Source organism: Oryctolagus cuniculus, chromosome 1 (genome assembly GCF_051225735.1).
Source record: "Oryctolagus cuniculus isolate XC-2025 breed Fujian yellow rabbit chromosome 1, ASM5122573v1, whole genome shotgun sequence".
Classification (NCBI taxonomy): Eukaryota; Metazoa; Chordata; class Mammalia; order Lagomorpha; family Leporidae; genus Oryctolagus; species Oryctolagus cuniculus.
In genome coordinates, this window is record NC_142867.1 from 178,605,692 (window position 1) to 178,629,994 (window position 24,303).

General features: G+C 42.2%; 1 protein-coding gene across 6 annotated transcripts in view; it reads left to right on the forward strand.

Moving 5' to 3' along the window:
* Positions 1 to 24,303, forward strand: part of CCDC171 (coiled-coil domain containing 171) — a 394,098-nt gene that overhangs the window by 22,386 nt on the left and 347,409 nt on the right. For 5 of the 6 annotated variants that reach the window (XM_089317363.1, XM_089317367.1, XM_070052470.2 and 2 more), the window contains 2 exons: positions 11,128 to 11,302; positions 19,251 to 19,441. In XM_089317363.1, coding sequence (XP_089173489.1) covers positions 11,128 to 11,302; positions 19,251 to 19,441 — 366 coding nt within the window. Of the gene's footprint in view, positions 1 to 11,127; positions 11,303 to 19,250; positions 19,442 to 21,306; positions 21,439 to 24,303 lie in introns of all 6 variants that reach the window. The other variant, XM_089317359.1, reaches the window with a different exon arrangement.

Below are 24,303 nucleotides of genomic sequence, written 5' to 3' on the forward strand. Positions count from 1 at the left end.
GGAATTAGCTCAGGGAAGGAAGACAACTTTCTCAAAACAGGCAATCATAGTTGGTTCAATTCTAGGTTTACATCACTAATTCTGATTCTTTCAATTATTTATTTAGATGGTCAAAGTTGTATTGAATAATTTTTTAAAGCCATCTTAATATCCAGATATACCCATCACAAAGCAAGATGGAGATGAGTGAAATGTTCTAAGAGCTAAGGCTGTATCTGCCTTATCAGATATTCCTACTACAGGAATGATTGGCACAGATATCTTTATTTAAAAAGAATTTTATTGCTGTGAGATCTTGGACAAATTATTTCATTTTTTCTGATCTTCAGTTTTCTTTGATAGGTGTAGAAAAAATATAATACTATTGAGATGATTTGTTAGTAGGCAAAGAGTGTATGTAGAGGAGACACTAGTAGACTCAGATTCTAGAAGAGACTTAAGTACCTTGATGTAGGTGATTGGGATGGGAAAAACACCACAGGGTTTTCATTTTTGCAGCGGTCATTAGAGTCATTTGCGCATAATAATAAAGGTGTGGGAAATAGGACAAGAAAGACCATGACATTCTTCAGCTGTTTCATTGGCTCAGTGATGATAGTGTGAGAAAATCTAGAGGGGCCTGTGTTGTGGCGTAGCAAGTAAAGCCTCCGCCTGTGACCGTGTATCCCATTTGGGCACCTGTTCATGTCCTGTCTGCTACACTTTGGATCCGGCTCCCTGCTAATGGCCTTTGAAAAGCCACCCATGTGGGAGACCTGAAAGAAGCTCCTGGCTTTGGCTGGCCCAGTGCTGGCCTTTGCAGCCATCTTGGGAGTGAACCAGTGGATGGACGATTTCTCTCCCTCTGTCCCTTCCTCTCTGTATAGCTCTTTCAGATAAATAAATCAATCTTTTAAAAAAAGGCAAATTAAAAAAAAATATAGAGAAATGAGGTAGAAAGAGTCAGCTCTTCATTATGTTAACAAAATCTGAGAGGAGCTTCCTGGGAAGGAAAACGTGAATTTTGGTTTACAGTTTGGAAGTTCACAGTTCAGGATGGGGTGGCCTCATTGGTGTGGCAACAGATGGAGGCTGCCAGTGGTGGGGTAGGTGCAGAGGAATGATCACATGGTGAGCCAGGAAGCAGAGACACAAGAGCACCCCTGGCTTATATAACCTCTGGCGAGAAATGCCCCCAAAACCTAAAAGACCTCCCACCAGACCCAAATCAAATCTCTGCCCTTTCTCCATCAATGTGTAACATAAGATTGTGGGGTTTGAATGTCTGGGTTTGGGGAGCCAAGTCCTCTTCGGTTCATAATAAGAACTATACATTTTCTTAACCCAAAGGGACCAGAGACCTAGGACTACACAGTTGGCTTTGCAGCTTTCAGGACCTGAAGATGTTTGATTTACTCAGCCAGTACTTTAAGGACAGAAATTCTTTTTTTTTTTTAAGATTTATTTTTTTATTTATTTTTAAGATTTTATTTATTTATTTGAGAGGTAGAGTTACAGATAGTGAGAGGGAGAGACAGAGAGAAAGGTCTTCCTTCCGTTGGTTCATTCCTCAAATGGCTACAACGGCTGGAGCTGTGCCAATCTGAAGCCAGGAGCCAGGTGCTTCTTCCCGGTTTCCCACATGTGTGCAGGGACCCAAGCACTTGGGCCATCTTTTACTGCTTTCCCAGGCCATAGCAGAGAGCTGAATTGGAAGAGGAGCAGCTGGGACTAGAACCAGCACCCATATGGGATGCCGGCACTGCAGGGGGAGGATTAACCTGCTGCGCCATGGCACCGACCCCTAAAGATTTATTTATTTGAAACACAGAGAGACAGGAGAAGAGGGAGATAGATCTTCCATCTGCTTGTTCACTCCCCAAATGGATAGGTCAAAGTTAGGAGCCCAGAGTTTCTTTCAGGTCTCCCACGTGGATGCAAGGGCCCAGGCACCTGTGCTACCCCCTGCTGCTTTCTCAGGTGCATTAGCCGAGAGCTAGATCTGAAATGGAGCAGCTGAATCTTGAAGTGGCACACGTATGGTTGCTAGAGTTGCAGGTGGCAGCTTTACCCATTGTACCACAATGTCGGCCCCAGGACAGAAATTCTTAAGCTGGGATCCTCAAAAAGAGAAATTAGGGATTCTGTGAATTACAATGAGGAAAAAATTAACAATTTTATTTTTATTAACCTCTAGCTGATTTTAAGCAGTCTTCATGCTCATAATAGGACATAGTAGTGCTAGCAGTACTTTTATTATCAATAAAAATCAGATACATATCACACTTCAGAAATTATAGCTGCATTTCACATTTCAATTATTGTACACATTTTGAAATAATGTTTGCATTTGTCACTGCTTTGAAATTACAAGTTATTAGATCAGCCAGTAAAGCTTATTATTTAATGTTATTAAAGTAGTACATAGAAAGACATATCACAAATTTATTTTTAGATTGCATGTTTTTTATGATTTAATTGTCTTTATAAATCTGTGTATTTTATTTTATGCTTTGAATTATATTATTCTGATAAGACTTTGTCAGATTGCAAAACAAAACCATCATCTGCTGTTTTCCCAGGCACACTAGCAGGGAGCAGGATTGGAAGCAGAGTAGCCGGGACTCAAGCCATTATTCTGATATGGGATGTCAGTATTGCAGGAGGCAGCTTAACCCACTGTACCACAATGCTGACTTCATTGTGTATTTTATATTTACAGCACAGCACATCTTAATTCAGAATGGCCATATTTATTTTTTTTTAAAAGATTTATTTACTTACTTGGAAGTCAGAGTTACACAGGGAGAGGAGAGGCAGAGAGAGAGGCCTTCCATTCTTCCATCTGCTGATTCACTCCTCAATTGGCTGCAACAGCCGGAGCTGCTGTGATCTGAAGCCAGGAGCCAGGAGCTTCCTCTGGGTCTTCTCATGCGGCTGAAGGGGCCCAAGCAGCTGGGACTTGACCTCGGCACCCATATGGGATACCGGCATTGCAGGCGGCAGCTTTACCCGCTATGCCACCACGCCAGCCCCCAAGACCAGCCATATTTCAAGTGCTCAAGAGACAAGTGATTGGGCCAGTGCTGTGTCACAGTAGGCTAAGACTCCAGCTGTGGCACAGTATCCCATATGGGCACTGCCTCATGTCCCAGCTGTTCCTCTTCCTATCCAGTGAGGCATGCTGTAGAAGCATAAAGGAAGCTATGAAGAATAATAATGTAGACATGTTTTAAAATTTTTTATTTTTATTTTATTTGAAAGATACACAGAGAGATCCTCTATCCACTGTTTCACTCCCCAAATGGCCATAATAGCCAGGCTGAGTCAGGCTGAAGCCAGGAACCCAGATCTCAATTTTGGGTAGAGACCCAAGTGTTTGAGCCATCATCTACTGCCTCCCATTGTGTGCATCAGCTGGAAGCTGGATTGGAAGTAGTGTAGCCAGGATTTGAATCGGGCACTTTGACCTGGGATGCAGGCATCCTGAATGGTGATCCAACCATTTTGCCACACACCTTTCTCCACAGACATGTTTTAAAAAAGGGAGATACCATTTTGTTCATGTTGTTACACATATAGTGCATGTACTGAAAACCACTTCCTGGGCAGAGGATATTTTTCTGTCGGCTATGTGGGTAGTATTGGAAATCAAATAAAGTTCAATCAGATAAAAAGATGTTCATTAATAAAGGGGAGTAGTTGTACAGTCAAGCAGGGAGTGATGAGGCCAACACCACCTGTAGGTCAGGGAGCCAATGGGAGTAGATAATATAACCAAATCCAGAAGTTAGGGCTGTTTGATGGGAGACAAACATGCTGTTGCTACCGGTTTTGGGACTTGAGGCAGAGATGGAGAGCTGGAACCACAATAGATGCCGCTATTATCAGTGGTAGAATCATTTGGCAATGGAGCATGAAAATTATAGTTCCTGTGATGTTATGGAGTACAGCAAAAGAAGGAGTTTGGGAATGGATCTGGGATCAAACAGGCACATAATTGGCAGTTCACACCTTGTGCTTTTCAGCAACTGATAGCACTGTTCTCTTCATATTTAACTCCCATTCAGCATTATCCTGTAGCTGCATAACAATAAGGTTACGACTCAAATATGCTCTATACGAAGGTCCTCTTGCCTTCTCCACAATTGGAGACACAGAGGTCTGTTAGTTGTTTCACCTGTTTCACAGATGATACATGCCCTGCCAAAGAGATTCACATAATTTGATGTCATATGAATGTAATTGAAATTAAGTTTAACAGTTAAGTTTAGGAGTTGGTGCTGTGTGTTGTGGTGCAGTGGATTATGCTGCTGCCTGGGGTACTCATTAGAGTGCTGGTTTGAGTCCCAGAGCCTTTGCATCTGAACCAGCTTCCTGCTGCTGTGTACCTTGTACTGTACTGTATAGCAGATTATGACTCAAATACTCATGTGGTGGACCTGGATGGAGTTCCTGGCTACTGGCTTCTGCCTGGCTTGCCCTTGAATTTGTGAAGTGAATCAGCAGATATCTGTCTGTTGCTGTTGCTCTGTCTTCAAATAAAAAACAAGCTTAAATAAAAGTTAAATTTAAAAGTTAAGCACAGAGGGGCTGGTGCTGTTGCACAGCGGGTTAATGCCCTGTTCTGAGGTGCCGGCATCCTGTATGGGCGTCGGTTCTAGTCCCGGCTGCTCCTCTTCTGATCCTGCTCTCTGCTGTGGCCTGGGATAGCAGTGGAGGATGGCCCAAGTGCTTGGGACCCAGCACCCATGTGGGAGACCGGAAGAGGCTCCTGGCTTTGGATCGGTGCAGCTCTGGCCGTTGCGGCCATCTGAGGGGTGAACCAGCAGATGGAAGACCTCTCTCTCTCTCTGTCTCTACCTCTCTCTGTAACTCTTTCAAATAAATAAAATAAATCTCTAAGAAAAAACATTTAGCATGGGTCCGGCACTGTGGCACAGTAGGCTAATCTTCCTCCTGTGACGCCAGCATCCCTTGTGGGCGCCAGTTTGAGTCCCAGCTGTCCTCTTCTGATCCTGGGAAAGCAGTAGAAGATGGCCCAAGCAGTTGGGCCCCTGTACCCACGTGGGAGACCCAGAAGAAGCTCCTGGCTTCGGATCGATGCAGCTCCAGCCGGCCGTTGCAGCCACTTGGGGAGTGAACCAGTGGATAGAAGACCTTTCTCTATGTTTCTCCCTCTCACTGTGTGTAACTCTACCTTTCAAATAAATAAATAAAATCTTTTTTTAAAAAAGAGTTAAGCACTACCAATGTTAAAAAGCAAGAGGAGAAAGAAGAAAAAAATCACTGATATATACATCCAACAAATATATGTGAAGTTGCTGTAGTCCTTATTCATAGAGTTTCTACTAAGGTTTAAGTTGATATCTATCACTTCTTTCACAACCAAATCCGTATTTCCTTTATCCTCTGTCAACATTTCTCTTGGCAGGGTGACCAAATCTTCATTTTTGAGAATTTCAAATTGATTGCTTATTGTTTCTGCCTCCATTGGATTTCTGTAGGTACACATGGGCTGAATCACACTGTTGAACCCCAGGTTTTCAAGGTTTTTGCTGTCTCACTATCCCTTGGTAGTGAGGATTGTTCACCATATCAATAGGGTGATTTTTCTTTATCTGTTGTTTCAGTAGCATAAGGACACCAAAAATTAGCCTCAGATTTCAATTTAATGAATTATAATTTTTTGTTGTGATGAAATATGTAACAATTGACATGTTAATCCATTTTTGAATGTACAATTCAGTGGCATTAGTTAACATTCATTGTGTTGTGCAACCGTCACCATCTATTCCAAAATATTTCATCACCCTGAAAGAAACTGTGTTACATTAATGAATAACGTCCTATCCATCTCTCCTCCAGCCCCCTGTTGACCTCTACTTTTTGTTTCTATAAATATGTATTTTCTGGACAGATTCTTGTGGAACCATGCAATATTTGACCCCTCCACCTATTTTTTTTGGTCTTATTTCACTTATACTGTTTTCGAAGTTCATCCATACTGTAGTATATATTAAACTGCATCATTTTATATCACCTGGTAGAAGTGTTAGCCTTGGAAATTAAGATCTCTTTCATAAAGTTAGAGTCCAAGTTCCAAGGGATTGGGGTGGGAGAACCTAGTGAATGGGTTAGTAGATGATAAAGTTATTAGGTCTTGGTATATCAGAGGCCACTCCCATTTCTATAGTTTGTTTCCTGGGTCTGTTGTATGGGAGAAATATCATCATATACTAATCTACAGTTAAAGTTTCTACCTTCCCCATTGAAGAAAGCTTGGGAGAAGATTTATAGTATATACTTGTGGAATTGCTGTGTCAGGGAGTTTCAAGGAGTCTGGGATCTGATGGAGGGACTCATATTTTTCCTATTTTAGTGATTCAAGTCAGAATTCTGCTCAGTAGACTTAAAGATTTTTCTCTTTGCTTAGGAAAAATATTATTGTAGAACTTCTCCAATGTAGTTGCTATTAGCCTCCTGTGTCTTTTTTTTTTTTAAGATTTTATTTATTTGAAAGGAGGAGTTACAGATAGAGGGAGATATAGAAAGGTCTTCCATCCACTGATTCATTCCTCAAATGGCTGCAGTGGCTATAGCTGGGCCCATCTGAAACCAGGAGCCAGGAGATTCTTCCAGAATACCATCCAGGACTCCCACGTGAGTGCAGGGGTCCAAGCACTTGGGCCATCTTCTACTGCTTTCCCAGGCCATAGAAGAGAGCTGGATAGGAAGAGGAGCAGCCGGGACACGAACCAGCGCCTGTATGGGATACTGGTGCTGCATGTAGAGACTTAGCCTACTATGCCACAGTGCCAGCCCTCTTGTGTCTTTTGAGCACTTGAAATATGGCTGGTCTGAATTAAGATGTGCTGTAAATATAAAATACACACTGAAGTTGGTGTTGTGGCATAGTGGGTTAAGTTGCCTCCTGCAATACTGATATCCCATTTTGGAATGCTGGTTTGATTCTGCTTCCAATCCAATTCCCTGCTAATGTGCCTGGGAAAGCAGCAAATGATGGCCCAAATACCTGGCCCCCTGCCACCCACGTTGGGGACCTGGATGAAGTTCCAGGCTCCTGGCTGGAACTCCATCCAGCCTGGCCCAGCCCCAGCCATTTTGACCATTTGGGGAGTAAGCCAGCATGTGGAAGACCTTCCCCCACCTCAACTCTCCCTTTCTTTGTGTAATTTATATTTATATATATTAAAAACATACTGAATTTCAGTCACAGTAATATGAATACAATTATATTCCAATGCCCATTATAGCAGCTGTTCTCACCTTGTCACTGTTGGTTAATTGCTACCAATTGGCCTTTGCCACGCTGGGATTACACCATTCTTACTGAAGTTTGGGATTCAGTGGTGACATATTATTATCTCCACTTTCCACTACTTTCTCTGGCATATAGAGGTTAGCTGCCCCAGAACTTTCTGAGGATGCCTGTGCTTCCCATTCCATGTGTTTTACAGTGTTTTGGTTTGCTCCTCAGGTCTCTGTGCTGTATCAGGGAAGTACTGGTGTTTTGTCCTTATTAAATAATTGTAGACTAATGTTGAATTCAGTTTGCAGTTGCCCACCCCAGCCAACTGCTGGAGCTAGTTTATTAAATCCACTTCAATCCTATACATGTTATCCAGATTCCTGCTAACACCAGATTAGCAAGATCTTATGTTTCTTTCCCTAGATAAGCTAAGTTCTCCTGGAGCAAACCATGCATTTCTCTGCCATGGCATACTGAGGTCTGAGTCAGTCTGTGGTGACAGAGGCTGGTGGAAGTGAATCTTGCAAATCTTACAAGGTAGCTACTTCAGATGTGGTCATTTCCAAAGCTTTAAGCAAGGGAAGGCTAATTTCCTCTAAGAGATGAGAGCTTGCTTTTCATGGTAAGGGGTGTTCAGGGGGCTTTTGCAATTCATAGTTTGTAGGATTGTCTAATTTCTTTTTTAAAAAAGATATATTTATTTGAAAGGCAGAGTTACAGAGAGAGGGGAGACAGAGATCTTCCATCCGCTGCTTCACTCCCCAAATAGACTCAATGGCCAAGGCTGGGCCAGGCTGAAGCCAGGAGCTTCAACTGGGTCTCCCATGTGGGCTCTGGGGCCCTAGCATTTGGGCCATTTTCTGCTGCTTTCCCAGGTGCATTAGCAGGGAGCCAAACTGGAAGTGGAGTGGCTGGGACTTGAACTTGTACTCATGTGGAGTGCTGGCATTGCAGGTAGTGACTTAACTCTATGCCACAATGCCAGCTCCTGGTTTGTTTAATTTCAAAAGTCCTCATCCCATGTCTTTCCTTCCTATTTAATGCCTAACTGGTACTATTTTAACAGTAGAACATGATGAGACTCTCCACTCAGTTTATAATTCTGAATTCTCCATAACTTGATTTTCAGATGGGTCCTTAGCCATATCTGCCTTGGAGCTATAAGGGATAAGAGATTCTCTTAAAGTCACCATAAAAACTCTGGTTTTCTGTCTAAAGCCCTGTGATTATAATTTTGTATGCATAAGTTCTCTAGAATAGTGAGATTTAGCTTTCTTTCCCCTCTCCCTCAGGATTTGTAGTAAACAAACTGCAGTAAAGGGTAAGTGCAATCACTGCCTCATTTCCCAAAGGCTTCCCTTTAATAGGCACTTTGTTGTAAATAAGTCCACATTATGGTTTAAATAATTGTGATTCCACTGTGGATCATGGGAATCCCATTTCTACTGGCAAGGATGTCCTCACTATGTTCAGGTTCCAATAGGCTGTTCATGCAATGTCAGAACCATCTTGAGGCTATTTCTGTTAACCAAGAGCAATATTATTGTGTGTCCTGTCAGTAAAATAGAAATTACTCGACTTTTTTTCTGGGGCTGATGCTGTGGCGCAGCAGGTTAAAGCCCTGGCCTGAAGTGCCGGCATCCCATGTGGGCACCAGTTCTAGTCCCGGCTGTTCCTCTTACAATCCAGAAGATGGCCCAAGTCCTTGGGCCCCTGTACTTGTGTGGGAGACCCGGAAGAAGCTCCTGGCTCCTGGCTTCGGATTGGCGCAACTCCGCCTGTTGTGGCCATCTGGGGAGTTAACCATTGGATAGAAGACCTCTCTCTCTCGGTTTCTACCTCTCTCTCTAACTCTGCTTTCAAATAAATTTAAAAAATTACTCAATGTTTTTCTTTTTAAAAGATTTATTTATTTGAAAGTCAGAGTTACACAGACCATAGCAAAGAGCTGGATTGGAAGAAGAGCAGCTGGGAATAGAACTGGCACCCATATGGGATGCCGGTGCCGCAGGCGGAGGATTAACCTACTGCACCATGGTGCTGGCCCTGATTTTTGTCTTATTTTTTAAGGTTATTTTATTTACTTGAAAGAGCAAGAGAAAGGCACATACACACACAGACACACACACACACACAGATATTCCATTTGCTGGTTTACTCTCCAAACGGCTACAATAACCAGGTCTGAGCCAGGCTGAAGCCAGGAACCAGGAACTCCATTCTGGTCTTCCACATTAGTGGCATAGGTCCAAGCACTTGGGCCATCCTGTTTTACCTTCCCCGGTGCATTAGCAGGAAGCTGGATTGGAAGCAGAGCAGCTAGGTGTCTAACCCACACTCTAATATGGGCTACCAGTGTCGCAAATGGTGGCTTAACCGACTTCACCATAATGCTGGGCCAACAACTAAATTCTTAATGAGGAGAAGGAAATGATCGGGGAGGGATGGTTTGCATCTGAAACAAACAATAGAATTACCTTGAATTTATAAGGAAGGACGTTCTATGATTTTTTTCTTTAACTATTAATGGATATTTGTAAATTCTTATTTCATAAATTCTTTCTGTATGAAAAAAATGTGTAGCCTCTGCCACACTACACATTGACAACTGCATATGGTAATTCCGGATTCCTCAGAAATCCTTCTGAAGCTTCTTTGTTTAATAATATGATCATTTAGTTCTTTTTTTTTTTTTTTTTGACAGGCAGAGTGGACAGTGAGAGAGAGAGACAGAGAGAAAGGTCTTCCTTTTGCCGTTGGTTCACCCTCCAATGGCCGCCGCGGCCGGCGCACCGCGCTGATCCGATGACAGGAGCCAGGAGCCAGGTGCTTTTCCTGGTCTCCCATGGGGTGCAGGGCCCAAGCACCTGGGCCATCCTCCACTGCACTCCCTGGCCACAGCAGAGGGCTGGCCTGGAAGAGGGGCAACCGGGACAGAATCCAGCGCCCCGACCGGGACTAGAACCGGGTGTGCCGGCGCCGCTAGGCGGAGGATTAGCCTAGTGAGCCGCGGCGCCGGCCTGATCATTTAGTTCTAACTTAAGTAATAGCTCGGTCCTTTCTTATATGAAAGCATTCCTATAATTGTCTTCTACCATTTCTAACAATAAATATTTTTATGTGAAATAGCATTTTATTTTTGCCTCTTTTATAAAACTTGGCCGATAGAACTTTCTGTAACATTTAATCTCTCAAGATCAGGGGCCCTAGAAGTATTTGTTTGGTGTCTTTCACTCTAGGTAATGCATAGCAAGTGTTGAATATTATTGAGTCATTGATCAGATCGCATAATTTCAGGGTAGGGAAGGACCTTATAACATGTAATTCTGTGACCTATAATCTATCATACTACTTCATGGAAGGCCACAGATTAGGTATTAGTTCATTAAAATCCTTGCAGAATTAGCATTTTTATTACCTTGCGCTCTATCATTGATGTCATAAATAAGAGAAATAATATAGACACTTTTTACTGAAGTATATTTTGATGCAATATATTTCTTGATTCCATTTAGGGAGTAGAAGGGGAAGAGGAGAGAGAATGAATTTTTAGTGCTTACTCTGTGTCATGCATTTTTTGGCTTTTAAAATATGACTTCTGATTTAAAATATATTTCTCTATTTTTATAGACAGTTAATATAAGAATTTTGTTTTTTTTTTGTTCTCTAGTAAAGTCTCTAAGAAATTTAATGAATATCATTTGATGAGTAAGGTAGTGCTTATTTTCTAGTGTTTCAGAAAATGTCAATTTATAAATTATTGTAAATATTATGGAAACAAGTTTCTCTAAGAAATTTAAGTGTTTGTGTGTGTGATCTCATAATCTTGGAGACATGTTTTAATCTTGGTTATGATATCAGGAATCTGTTTTTAGCTGGCAAGCTGTGAGAGCCAGATTGCCAAGCTACGGTCCGAGGTTGAAAAAGGAGAAGCATTGCGACAAAGTCTGGAATACGACCTGGCTGTCGCTAGAAAGGAAGCTGGTCTTGGAAGACGGGCTGCTGAAGAAAGATTAGCTGAGGCACACAGGATCCAAGAAAAACTCTGTGGTAAGACTATTTGTATTTCTTCCCATGTTCAGGGTTGTATCTTGATTGTATATGATGTCTCACTGTTATATATGTATGTACATTCCTTGTAGTATCAGAGGTAGCATTTTGATTCATTGACTGGCCTTTCTTGGGTACACTTTATTGGGTGTATGTAAAATCTCTGGCAATTATGTAAACACTTATGTACTTATTTTATGTTATGTATGTAAGGAAAATGGGGTTAAAATGCTGATAATTGCTCTTTTTAGAGCACTTGTTCCATGAATAATCAGCAAAATCCCAAAGAGAATTTTTTTGTTTGGTTTCAGTGATATTCTAGGATTCCCCACTGTATGTAACCTGACCAGGAATCTGTCTTGAAAATCTGTCTCTTCAAGAAACACTCTCAGTGATCTTATTGATTTGCTTGTTTTAGGAACTATTATGTCAGGGTGTAGTGTCTAGAATTGAAGACAGTAGATTTAACGTTCAGAATATATCTTAAATAGTGCTTGTACTTAAACCTTTTTATTTAAGTATAATATGAGTATGTAAAGAAATGTGTGTCGATAACCATGTAACTCACATCCAGCACCCATATCATGGAATAGAAAATTTCCAAAAGCCTTTCCTTCTGCATGACTACTATCCTGGTTTTCAGTAGCATGGGTTATATGAATAGAATCATAGAGTACGTAGTCTTTTGTATCTGGCTGCTTTCCTTCCAAATTGTGTTTGTCAAATTTGTCTACATAGTTGTATGGACTTGGTATTGATGTTGAGTATTATGTAAACATATACTTGTATTTCTCCATTTTCTATTTTTGGGTATTTGTATAGTGTTCAGTTCTTGATTATTAAGAATATTGTTGTGGTAAATATTGTTTTTTTTAAAAAAAGATTTAATTATTTGAAAGGCAGAATGAGAGAGAGATGTTCTTTCTTCTGGTTTACTTCCCAGATGGCCATAACAGCTGGGGCTGAGGCTGGGCCAGGCCAGTGAGTCTGGAAGCCAGCAACTCTATCCAGGTCTCTCACATAGGTGGTTGGAACTCAAATACTTGAGCTATCATCTGCTTCCCAGGCAAATTAGCAGGAAACTAGATTGGAGGTAGAATAGTTGGCACTCAAACCGGCACTCTGATATGGGATGTGGGTGTCCCAGGTGGGAGCTTAACTTGCTATATCACATGCCCTGCCCCTACTATAAGTATTCTTTTTTTAAAAGTTAATTTAGAGCCGGCGCCGTGGCTCAATAGGCTAATCCTCCACCTTGCGGCGCCGGCACACCGGGTTCTAGTCCCGGTTGGGGCGCCGGATTCTGTCCCGGTTGCCCCTCTTCCAGGCCAGCTCTCTGCTATGGCCAGGGAGTGCAGTGGAGGATGGCCCAGGTGCTTGGGCCCTGCACCCCATGGGAGACCAGGAAAAGCACCTGGCTCCTGGCTCCTGCCATCGGATCAGCGCGGTGCACCGGCTGCAGCGATGGCCATTGGAGGGTGAACCAACGGCAAAGGAAGACCTTTCTCTCTCTGTCTCTCTCTCTCACTGTTCACTCTGCCTGTCAAAAAAAAAAAAAAAAAAAAAAAAGTTAATTTATTTATTTGATGGCTGGCGCCGCAGCTCACTAGGTTAATCCTCCGCCTTGCGGCGCCGGCACACCGAGTTCTAGTCCCGGTCAGGGGGCTGGATTCTGTCCCGGTTGCCCCTCTTCCAGGCCAGCTCTCTGCTGTGGCCAGGGAGTGCAGTGGAGGATGGCCCAAGTGCTTGGGCCCTGCACCCCATGGGAGACCAGGATAAGTACCTGGCTCCTGCCATCAGATCAGCGCGGTGCGCTCGCCCCAGCGCGCCGGCCGTGGCGGCCATTGGAGGGTGAACCCGCGGCAAAGGAAGACCTTTCTCTCTCTCTCTCTCTCACTGTCCACTCTGTCTGTCAAAAAAAACCAAAAAAACAACAACAAAAAAAAAACCCTACTTATTACCAACCAAGGACAACTGGCTAAAACTAGGAAACTTAACCATTACAAAAATTATAACAACATTTGTTTAGTCCCATGAAGTTAACAAAGCACTTATTTCATCCTTAAAATCATCCAGTTTCAAATATCAGTAACTAAGTGGTGAAACCAGAACCTGAATCTAAATCTCCTGAATTCACATTCAGTGTTCTCATACTTAAAGTTGTGTACAAGGATATTCATAGTAAGAGCTGGTATTGTGGCACAATGGATTAAGCCATCATCTGCAATGCCGGCATCCCCTATCAGAATATATGTTCAAAGCCCAGCTGCTTCCCTTCTGATTCGGCTCCCTATTAATACACGCAGGAAGGAAGCAGATTATGGCCCAAGTACTCGTGCCCCTGCCATCCATGTGATGTACCAGATGTAGCTGATGTACCAGATGACCCAGATGTAGTTCCTGGCCCCTTGCTTCAGCCTGGCCCAGCCCCAGCTGCTGGGGAGTGAGACAGTGGATACAAGATGTCTTTTTCTCTCTGTCTCTCCCTCTCTTTCTCTGTCTTTCTTTCAAATAAATAAATTAACTATTTTTTTTTTTTTTTGACAGGCAGAGTGGACAGTGAGAGAGAGACAGAGAGAGAGAAAGGTCTTCCTTTGCTGTTGGTTCACCCTCCAATGGCCGCCGCGGCCAGCGCGATGTGGCTGGCGCACCGCGCTGATCCAATGGCAGGAGCCAGGTACTTATCCTGGTCTCCCATGGGATGCAGGGCTCAAGCACTTGGGCCATCCTCCACTGTACTCCCTGGCCACAGCAGAGAGCTGGCCTGGAAGAGGGGCAACCGGGACAGAATCCGGCGCCCCGACCGGGACTAGAACCCGGTGTGCTGGCACCGCAAGGCGGAGGATTAGCCTAGTGAGCCGCGGTGCTGGCCCAAATCATGTATTTTTATACCGAGTCTTTTTTTTTTTTTTAATTAATTTATTTATTTAAAAGGCAGAGTTACAGAGAGGGAGGGGGAGAGAGAGAGAGAGAGAGAGAGAGTGAGTGAGTCAGAGAGTCTTCCTCCACTGGTTCACTCCCCAGATGACCAGCCTGAGCTGCACTGATCTGAAGCCAGGAACCAGGAGCTTCTTCTGAGTCTCCCACGTGGGTGCAGGGGCCCAAGGACTTGGGCTATCCTCTACTGCTTTACCTGGCCAGAGAGCTGGATGGGAAGTAGAGCGGTCAGGACTTGAACTGGTGCCCATATGGGATGCCAGCACTGCAGGCGGCAGCTTTACCCACTATGCCACAGCGCTGGCCCCTGTGCCAAGTCTTTTGAAAAAGAAGTGGGTAGTTGTGGGAAAACATGATTGGACAAAGGGTATGATTGAGTGGAGGAAACTAGCAAGTCGCCTTTGTTCAGTAGCATTCCTTTTCTGCTTGAATTGTAGATATACATGCTGAATTATTTGCAGTTTGTTTTTAAATGCATAAAGAAGCATGATAGAATGATTGATGGATACATGGGTAGTTGGATGATAGAGTAAATATAGTAAAATATAAGTAGTTGTGGAGTCTTGGAATCTTCAAAAATTTAAGGGAGAATGTATATTATGAGAAAACTGCATGGCTTTCAAAATATTGTACCAAAGTCAATTTATCATTTAATCTATTTTCCATGAATTTTTTGAAGAACTTTTTATGAGCACTCACCTGGAATACTTTCAACTTTCTATGATTTTTAAGATTTCGGTAATAAAATGTTGAGGGTTGAGTAAAAAACCATCTAATGGAGTTTTGTGATACTATGCAGATAATCCTGTAATGAGAGAATATGCTGTGTGACAGGAGAGAAAATTTTGGAAGCCTGAAAGCAAATGGATGAGGAATAAATGATTTAGTAGACCTGAGACATCAGAATCCTAAGCAAGGAGTAGAGAAGGGTGGCAGGTGACTTTTTGGATAGTCAGAAGGTTTCTGGACAGGAATCACCAGATACCTTTGAAACTGGGAAGGGGAGTGGCAGTAGGAGTTTTAAGAAGCTGCTTGAGAGGCAGTTGGGTCCTTAGATCTCATTTCCAAGAGCATGCTATTCTGGGATTGTTCTACTTCTTCTTCTTCTTCTTCTTTTTTTTTTTTTTTTTTCAGAGATTAGTTTTCTTTTGTTAGAAAATTGCTTAGTGAGCCAGCAATTGTACATGTGAAGGAGATCATGATTTGTGTGGCACAACACTGTTCCCTGGGGTACTCAGTGAAGATGTAAGAGGCTATGAGCTTGGGCCGGCGCCGCGGCTCACTAGGCTAATCCTCCACCTTGCGGCGCCAGCACACCGGGTTCTAGTCCCGGTCGGGGCGCCGGATTCTGTCCCGGTTGCCCCTCTTCCATGCCAGCTCTCTGCTGTGGCCAGGGAGTGCAGTGGAGGATGGCCCAAGTGCTTGGTTGGGCCCTGCACCCCATGGGAGACCAGGATAAGTACCTGGCTCCTGCCATCGGATCAGCGCGGTGCGCCAGCCGCAGCGCGCCAGCCGTGGCGGCCATTGGAGGGTGAACCAACTGCAAAGGAAGACCTTTCCCTCTGTCTCTCTCTCTCACTGTTCACTCTGTCTGTTAAAAAAAAAAAAAAAAAAGAGGCTATGAGCTTGGAGGATCTTTGTCCTATGCATCAGGCTGCTCCCATCAGACAAGAAGGCAGGTACAGGATGGACATGTTCTCATGAGGATTTAAATCTTTAGAACAGTTTGAACGCTCTACTTCTTAGTGGAAGTCAGGAGGTTTAATATCTGTAGATCATGAAATACAGGGTCTTTGAAGCTGGAAGATGCAGGAAGATAGCATAGAGGCATTATTTCTTTTGGCTTCCTTTTTTTTTTTTTTTTTTTTTTTATTTTTGACAGGCAGAGTGGACAGTGAGAGAGAGAGAGAGAGACAGAGAGAAAGGTCTTCCTTTGCCGTTGGTTCACCCTCCAATGGCCGCCACGGCCGGCGCGCTGCGGCCGGCGCACCGTGCTGATCCGATGGCAGGAGCCAGGTACTTATCCTGGTCTCCCATGGGGTGCAGGGCCCAAGCACTTGGGCCATCCTCCACTGCACTCCTTGGCCACAGCAGAGAGCTGGCCTGGGAGAGGGGCAACCGGGACAGAACCCGGTCCCCTGATCGGGACTAGAACCTGGTGTGCCGGCACCGCAAGGCGGAGGATTAGCCTAACGAGCCACAGCGCCGGCTTGGCTTCCTTTTTCTACTGGTTTCCTCAGATTTCATATTACATTCATGAACTTGGAGGACTTTTCTGTGGGTCACCTGACTAAGCTACTAGGAAAAACTAACATCACTGATGTTGGTGATTTCCCAATAAATGACTCAGTGATACCACCTCCAAGTGAAGACCATGGTTATCAACATCTGCCCTCAAGCTCAGAATCTAGGTGACGGGCTCCTTGGCATAGGGGTATAAAATGTACTACACTTACAGTTCCTCACTCTGCATTGAGAGTAGACAACCAAAAATTACTGGATATTTGAGGAAAGTCTCTAAAAAGGAGAGAGAAAAGTCAATTTGGAAGAAGTAGAGACTCTGCAGGGAAGATTTAAAGATAAGCAATAATAATATCCTCAGAGCTGAAAGAGAATATATTCTGCCCATGAGGCAGAAACTCAATGCTATAAGAAAGAAAAGACTTAGGAGTTAAAAATATGAAAGCAGAGATGAAAAATACCAATAGAAGCATTGAGGATGAAGATGAAAGGAATCTACCAGAAATTAATATAAACAAGAGAGACATGGAAAAATAGGAAAGAAGCAAAAAGAAAATTTGAGGGCCCACCTAAATAATAGGGAATAGTGACAGGAAGGGAAAAGGGGAGGGCAGGGACTACTGGTCTGTAGTACTCAAGGTAATGTTTTAGGACTAAGGAATAGGAGTGGCCAGATTGAAAGCGCTCCTTGAACGCTCATTATTATGTAAAGAAATAGACCTACTTGAAGGCATAACAGTATGAAATTCTAGAAAAATAAAGATGAAGAGAAGATCCTAAACCTTTCAAACAGGAAAGAAAAGAAAATTAGGCCAATTGTAAAGGATCAGGAATCAAAACGTCCTCAGACTCCTTACGTACAGTCCTGGATGCCTGATCATGAAGCACCCTCTGCTAGAGATGGCAGCGGAATGGAAGGGAGATTTTTAAGGTATATTCTTTTGTACCTTTTGTATGACTGTATGGTCTATTAAAAGCATGAAGAAATATAATTTAAAAGAAATGCTGCAGATGTAACTGGCTTTGTTTGTTTAACAAGTGAATTTGTACGTATTTCCTCATTGGCTCCTCACACCAGCCTAACTAGGAAGCTTTTTTGTTCTCTGGGGGTCAGAGAGTCTGAAGAGGTTTAATTAGGTGGTAGGTGTTGGAGTCAGAGGTGAAGGGCTTCCCTTAAATTGTTTTCTAGATAGTGAAACATAGCAGCGGTGGTAGTGTGTTGAGAGGTTACCACTGAAGTAGTAGGGAGAGAGGACAGTAGCACCTAAAGAGCTGTGGTTCTAAGGGTTTGAGCAAAGGTTCCCAACCTCAGATTTTTTTTCTTTTTAATTTTTTTTTTGAGAATTAGTTTTTTTAAAAAAAGATTTTATTTATTTATTTGAGAGGTAGAGTTACAGAGAGAGAGAGAGAGACAGAGAGAAAGGTCTTCCACCTGCTGGTTCACTCCCCAAATGGCTGCAACAACTGGAGCTAGGCCGATCCAAAGCCAGGAGCCAGGAGCTTCTTCTGGGTCTCCTATGTGGTTGCAAGGACCTAAGCACTTGGGCCATCTTCTACTGCTTTCCCAGGCCATAGCAGAGAGCTGGATTGGAAGAGGAGCAGCTGGAACTAGAACTGGCACCCATATGGGACACAGGCACTGCAGGTGGAAGCTTAGCCCACTACGCCAGTGTCGGCTCCCCACTCCCCCCCAGCCTCAGTTTTATGATGGTCTCAGTGTTGGGTGCATCACAACAGTTTGTTGCCAATAGTCAAATGTTGTATTTTGTGATCTAGTGAGTCTTTTTAAAAGTAGCCCTTTATGCCACAGTCTCTCCCAACCACACACACATTTTATTTGAAAGAGAGATACAGAGACTTCCACCATCTGCTGGAATATCATGCTCCAAATGCCTACAAGAGTCAGGGCTGGGCCAGGTTGGGACCAAGAGCCTGAAGCTCAATCTGGGTCTCCCATGTGGGTGACAGGGATTCAAGTACTGAGCCATCATCTGCTGCTTCCCAGGGTACATGCACACTAGCAGGAAGCTGGATTGAAAGCAGAGTGTTGGCCGGCACTGTGGCTCAATAGGCTAATCCTCTGCCTTGCGGTGCCGGCACACCGGGTTCTAGTCCCGGTTGGGGCACCGGATTCTGTCCCAGTTGCCCCTCTTCCAGGCCAGCTCTCTGCTGTGGCCCGGGAGTGCAGTGGAGGATGGCCCAAGTGCTTGGGCCCTGCACCCCATGGGAGACCAGGAGAAGCACCTGGCTCCTGCCTTTGGATCAGTGCGGTGCGCCGGCCGCAGCGCACCGGCTGTGGCGGCCATTGGAGGGTGAACCAACGGCAAAGGAAGACCTTTCTCTCTGTCTCTCTCTCTTTCTCACTGTCCACTCTGCCTGTCGTCAACAACAACAACAAAAAAAGAAAGAAAGCAGAGTGTCTGCAACTCTAACCAGTCACTCTGACGTGGCCATGTCCACTCAGGGGGAAAAATGGCTTTGTTGTCTTGGGTAGGAGAAACAGTAGTAGAGTGCTAGGGATGCATCTCCACTTGGGGATATATTCAGGAAGATGCCACACTGTTCCATGGTAAAATCATCTTTGAGAGGAAGAACAAATTCAGAAATTTTGGAAAGATTCAGGAATTGTAAGCTTTCCAAGAGTTTACGGAGTGAAAGGGCTTTGTCCTAAGGTCATCTTATAAATGAACCCAGTGCCAATGCCCAGGTTTTTGAACCTCTGCTGATTTACTTCATGGTTGTAAATATACCTATTATTATGTTTTAATAGCTCAGAATTCTGAACTTCAAGGAAAGACAAATGAGATTGAGAAAGAATTTCAGACTTCCCAGGAGAAATGGAAAGAAGAATGCAGAAGATTTGAACATGACTTGGAGGAAAGAGACAATATAATTCAAAATTGCCATCGAGAATATGATTTGCTTATGAAAGAGAAAAGCAGACTAGAAAAAACTCTGCAGGTAAAATATTTTTATGAAGGAATTTTTCTGTATACTCATATAATACCCACTGAGATGTTGTACATCACTGGAAGTTATTCTTGGGTTACGTTCCTTCCTTTCTCCTCCCTCCCTTTCCAGGGACATTTGTGTTGTTCTCTTCTGTAATATGCTTTAGCAGTATATGAATATGTGTACTGTTTCTTTTGTGAAAAACAATTTGAGATCGCTGATCAAAATTAAAAAGAAAACCAACAAAATACTTATGTGAGCATATTGCATATATATAAGAATCTGTAGCCTTTTTGGCCCAGCAGTATGATTTAGAAGGTTGGAAAATGTGGGTCTTAGATTTTTATCTGAATGTGCAATAAACCTCAAAAACATTTGATGTAGACTTCATTATCTATGTAGAACATGTTCTATCTAGACATATGATGTGGAAAATATTTACCTTTAACTAAAATTATCATGATCTATTTATTCCCTCTTTTTTGGTTTGTTTTTATTTCACAGAATAAAAGTGTGGCTTGATGTTTAAGTTGCCAGTCACTTAGAAGGTAGATTTTAAATTGCCTTTTTTTTTTAAGTAGCAAGTTTGTTTTGTTTTGTTTGTTTTGTTTTGTTTCCCCTTTAAACAAGCATAGTATTTACCACTAATGTAAATGGCTTTTCCAAATTCTGGGAATGTATCTCCTTTAAAAAGTAATCTTATAGAAGCATTTGCCAAATATAAAAGGTAAATAAGGATTCCCAGACATTGTCTGCGTGTCTGCTGCTCTCTTCTTCCACACCAATAGTCAGAGTTTGTCTCTTTTGTTTCCTGCTGTGTATTCTTAGTCCCTGGAACAGTGCCCGGTGTACACAAGGGCTCATTAGTATTTGAATGTGACTGGTGCTGCATGTCCTTGGGTGGCCTATATAATGTTCCCCACATTAAATGTTTTGAAGCTATGGGGAAATAAATATGGCAACATCCCTTATAATCAGTCAGCTTGCACCTCAAGACATAAGATCTTGGTAAGATCTCGATAGCGACTTAGGAGGACTCAGCTTTGGTTTTATGCTGTTGCCTTTAAGGTGATCTGCACAGAGACCTTTGTGGGAGATAGGAGTTGAATAAGGATCACTATTTAGCTTTAGGGAGAAAATGCCTCAAGTCTCCCTCAAGTCTCTTTGTATTAGCTTTCTAATAGTGAAAGTTACAAGGGTAAGATTTATTGTATAGTTTCATATGGACTTGGGGGCCTTTTTTTTTCTTATATAAACCATAGAATTTTTCTCCTCCTGTTAATGTCAACTTAGTTTTAACTTCTGTTTATTGGAACATTTAGTTCCTCAGGAAACCTACATTTTATATTTTTAAGATTTTTTGAACTAGAATAGATCTTGTAATTTTAAATTTTTAAAAACTTAAATTTTTTGTTTCTTTTCAAATGTTTAACCTTTTAGAGTTTCCTTGTCTTGATTTTGCTGCATAAAATTCTTTCTCCCCTTTTGTAAATACATTGTTCTCTGTCAAATTTATTTTAACTAATCAAGGATGATCCAAATAGTTTCTTTTTGGAGATTTCCATGTTAGCTGAAATCTGCTTTGTTTTTGTCTCTGACATTAAAGTTTACAGAAACGTTGAGTCAAATATATGCCATATATGTAAGTGTATATTACATGTTTCTTAAATTGAAAAGGTAATCATAGCTTTTTATCTAGATCTACATTCTGATGATCAAAACAATAGTTGTATTTAACAATTTTAACATGAATTATAATGAGTTTTAACAATCTGTAGGTAAGAAGAGCCCCTTTGTACATTTAAACTTAGGTTGAAGGAAGAAAGATAATTTTTATTGGTCTAACAGTAAAGCAAGATTTTATCCATATAAAGGAAGCGTTGGAAAAACATCAGCAGGAGAAGACTGAGATGGAGTCTCATATCAGGGAGACAGCATTGGAGGATTTTAGATTACAAGCAGAACAATGGGAAGCAGAAAGAAGAGAGTTGCAATTTATAGTACAGGTATTTTTAAAATAATGATTCAGTTTCTTAAATGTCTTTTTAATGCTTATGATAGTAAAATTATATTTAATAGTATAATTGACTAGCTCACTCAAGGGTTAAATAATTCTCTGATTTCTGGAAGGCCATGTTTCATGTGTAGTTATGTGACAATACAGCATCTCTTACTGGTGGATACCATTAGTGTTAGAGCCAAGTGACTTCCACTGTATAAACTGTGTTACTCTTGAGAGGATGTATGTACATTCGGTATTCGATTTTTCCAATAAAAAATGTGAGACTAACAGCAGTATTTAATAGGATAAAGTAATAGAATGATAGGATTTTGGATATTAAAAATATTTTTGTGTATCAGATAGGATAGTGACTTTTGAGCTCTTTTTAAGAATTACAAATTCTTAATTATCCTCCATCCTTTTTCCCCTGAAGCCTATAGAATCCCCAAGGCTTTGAATAGCCCAGTTTGGAAATTACTGATTACACCTGACCCCTTTATTTGTGAATAGATGTAGATTTGGAAGTTATTCATTCAGATTATAGACTGAGTGATGAATGTAGAAGATCGTAGGTTTCCAGATTCTCGTTCCAGTATGCTTTGCATTTTTCAGATTATAATTACTTATCTTTAAATTTTTGTTTTATTTGGAGAGAATGAGAAAGAGAAAGAAACCCCTATCTTCTGGTTCACTCTGGTTCACTTTCCAAATGCATCAGTCCCTGGGACAGGCTGAAGCTGAGAACTCATTCCATGCCCACCCTGTGGGTAGCAGGGACCCAAGTACTTGAACCATCATCTGCTGCCTCCCAGGGTGTGCATTAGCAAGAGGCTGGAATTGGAAGTGGAGCTGGGTCTCAAAGCCAAGCTCTTCAACATGGGATGCTGGAGTCCTAGCTGGCGTCTTAACCACTCTGCCAAATGTTTGCCCCTAGGTATTCCTTTGCAAGGAGAGAGAGGAGAAATTCAAAGTGTTAATTGTACTATTATGTATTTTAAAGGAGAGTTATGAGCAATTAATTTCTTTTAAGGATAAAGCTTCACTATAAACAGATAACTTAAAATTTCAAAGAAATTTCCATTGCTTTATTCATTATTTATTTTGTGAACTATGTCTTATGTAATTTTTTCCACACAAAAATGACAACTGGAAATAGCACTTCTAAAAGATGTCAAGATATAGATTTTTTTTGATTGATTTATTTTTTTGAAAGGCAGAATTACAGAAAGAGAGGGAGGGAGAGAGAGAGGTCTTCCATCAGGTGGTTCACTCCCCAAAATGTGCCGATCCAAAGCCAGGAGCCTGGAGCTTCTTCTGGGTCTTCTGAGTGAGTGCAGGGGTCCAAGGACTTGGGCCATCTTTATGGCTTTCCCAAGCCATAGCAGAGAGCTGAATCAGAAGTGGAGCAGCCAGGACTTGAACCAGCACCCATATGGGATGCCGCCACTGCAGGCGGGGGCTTTACCTATCATGCTACAGCACTGGCCCCAAGATATGGATTCTTCACAAGAATGAAGATTATCCACATTTAACAAATTTTCAGTCACTTTGTGTTAGAAACAATTTTCAAGAACAGAAACCAGCCACACCTGTGCAGAGAATAGGAGATACCTTATTTAAGAGTGAAAGCTGGAAGTGAACGGTGAATGTACTGAATTTTCTGTGTGTATGAATATTCAGAATATCAACAAAAGCACAGCTTTTCTGAACCTTGGTCTTTGTGTAGTGCTTTCCTTCTCAGTCATATCTGTACTGCCCCTCCCCCTTCCCCACTCCTGTAAAATATGGAAAGATGAGAGGATGCTTTTTATATTGCTTGGTATCCTAAGTATCTGTGTGTAAACTGTCTAGCTTCCCTCACCTCACTTCATCTTATGTATGGAGGATCTAAAACTACACTATACTAATATATGGTTTCTGAACTGGGAGAGCTTTCAACATTGAGAGAGATGTAAAGAGAGAAAGTATATAATTAAGTGATAAAATGTTGAACAAAATGTTATAGGATAAAAAAGAGAAATTGTGTAACTGCTTGGATATTTGAGCTATTGCTGATAATTATTTTTCTTAAAAGTTACCTAGAACAGCCGGCGCCGTGGCTCAATAGGCTAATCCTCCACCTTGCGGCGCCGGCACACCGGGTTCTAGTCCCGGTTGGGGCGCCGGATTCTGTCCCGGTTGCCCCTCTTCCAGGCCAGCTCTCTGCTATGGCCAGGGAGTGCAGTGGAGGATGGCCCAGGTGCTTGGGCCCTGCACCCCATGGGAGACCAGGAAAAAGCACCTGGCTCCTGGCTCCTGCCAGGATCAGCGCGGTGCGCCGGCTGCAGCGGCGGCCATTGGAGGGTGAACCAACGGCAAAGGAAGACCTTTCTCTCTCTGTCTCTCTCTCTCACTGTCCACTCTGCCTGTCAAAAAAAAAAAAAAAAAAAAAAAAAAAAAAAGTTACCTAGAACAAACAAGCAAACTTAAAGAAATGAAAATAGCCTCTAGTAAACACTCAGAAATCTGTAGTGCTACCAGCCAGAGGCCTAAATTTACAACAAAATATGATCCAGAGATGGATATTTAAATATGTAAATGAGGTGATTTTGTTCCAGTTTCTTGATGAATTCTGTTAATCACAAAGAAAACATATATGATTATTACCACCTTTATATTATGAAGTACTAAAAATATTCTAAATTCAGTATGAATCTTTGATTATGATGTTTGGAGAAGGGTAGGGAACATAATCCCTGATTCCTGGCCCCAGTATCTTACTGCTTTTGTTAACATGTATTTTGCAACTGAAACCTTTAGAACTCTGTTTTTCAATTCCTTGTCCTTTCTATATTAACTAAAAAAAGCTATTTTTCTTTTGTAAGTCAAG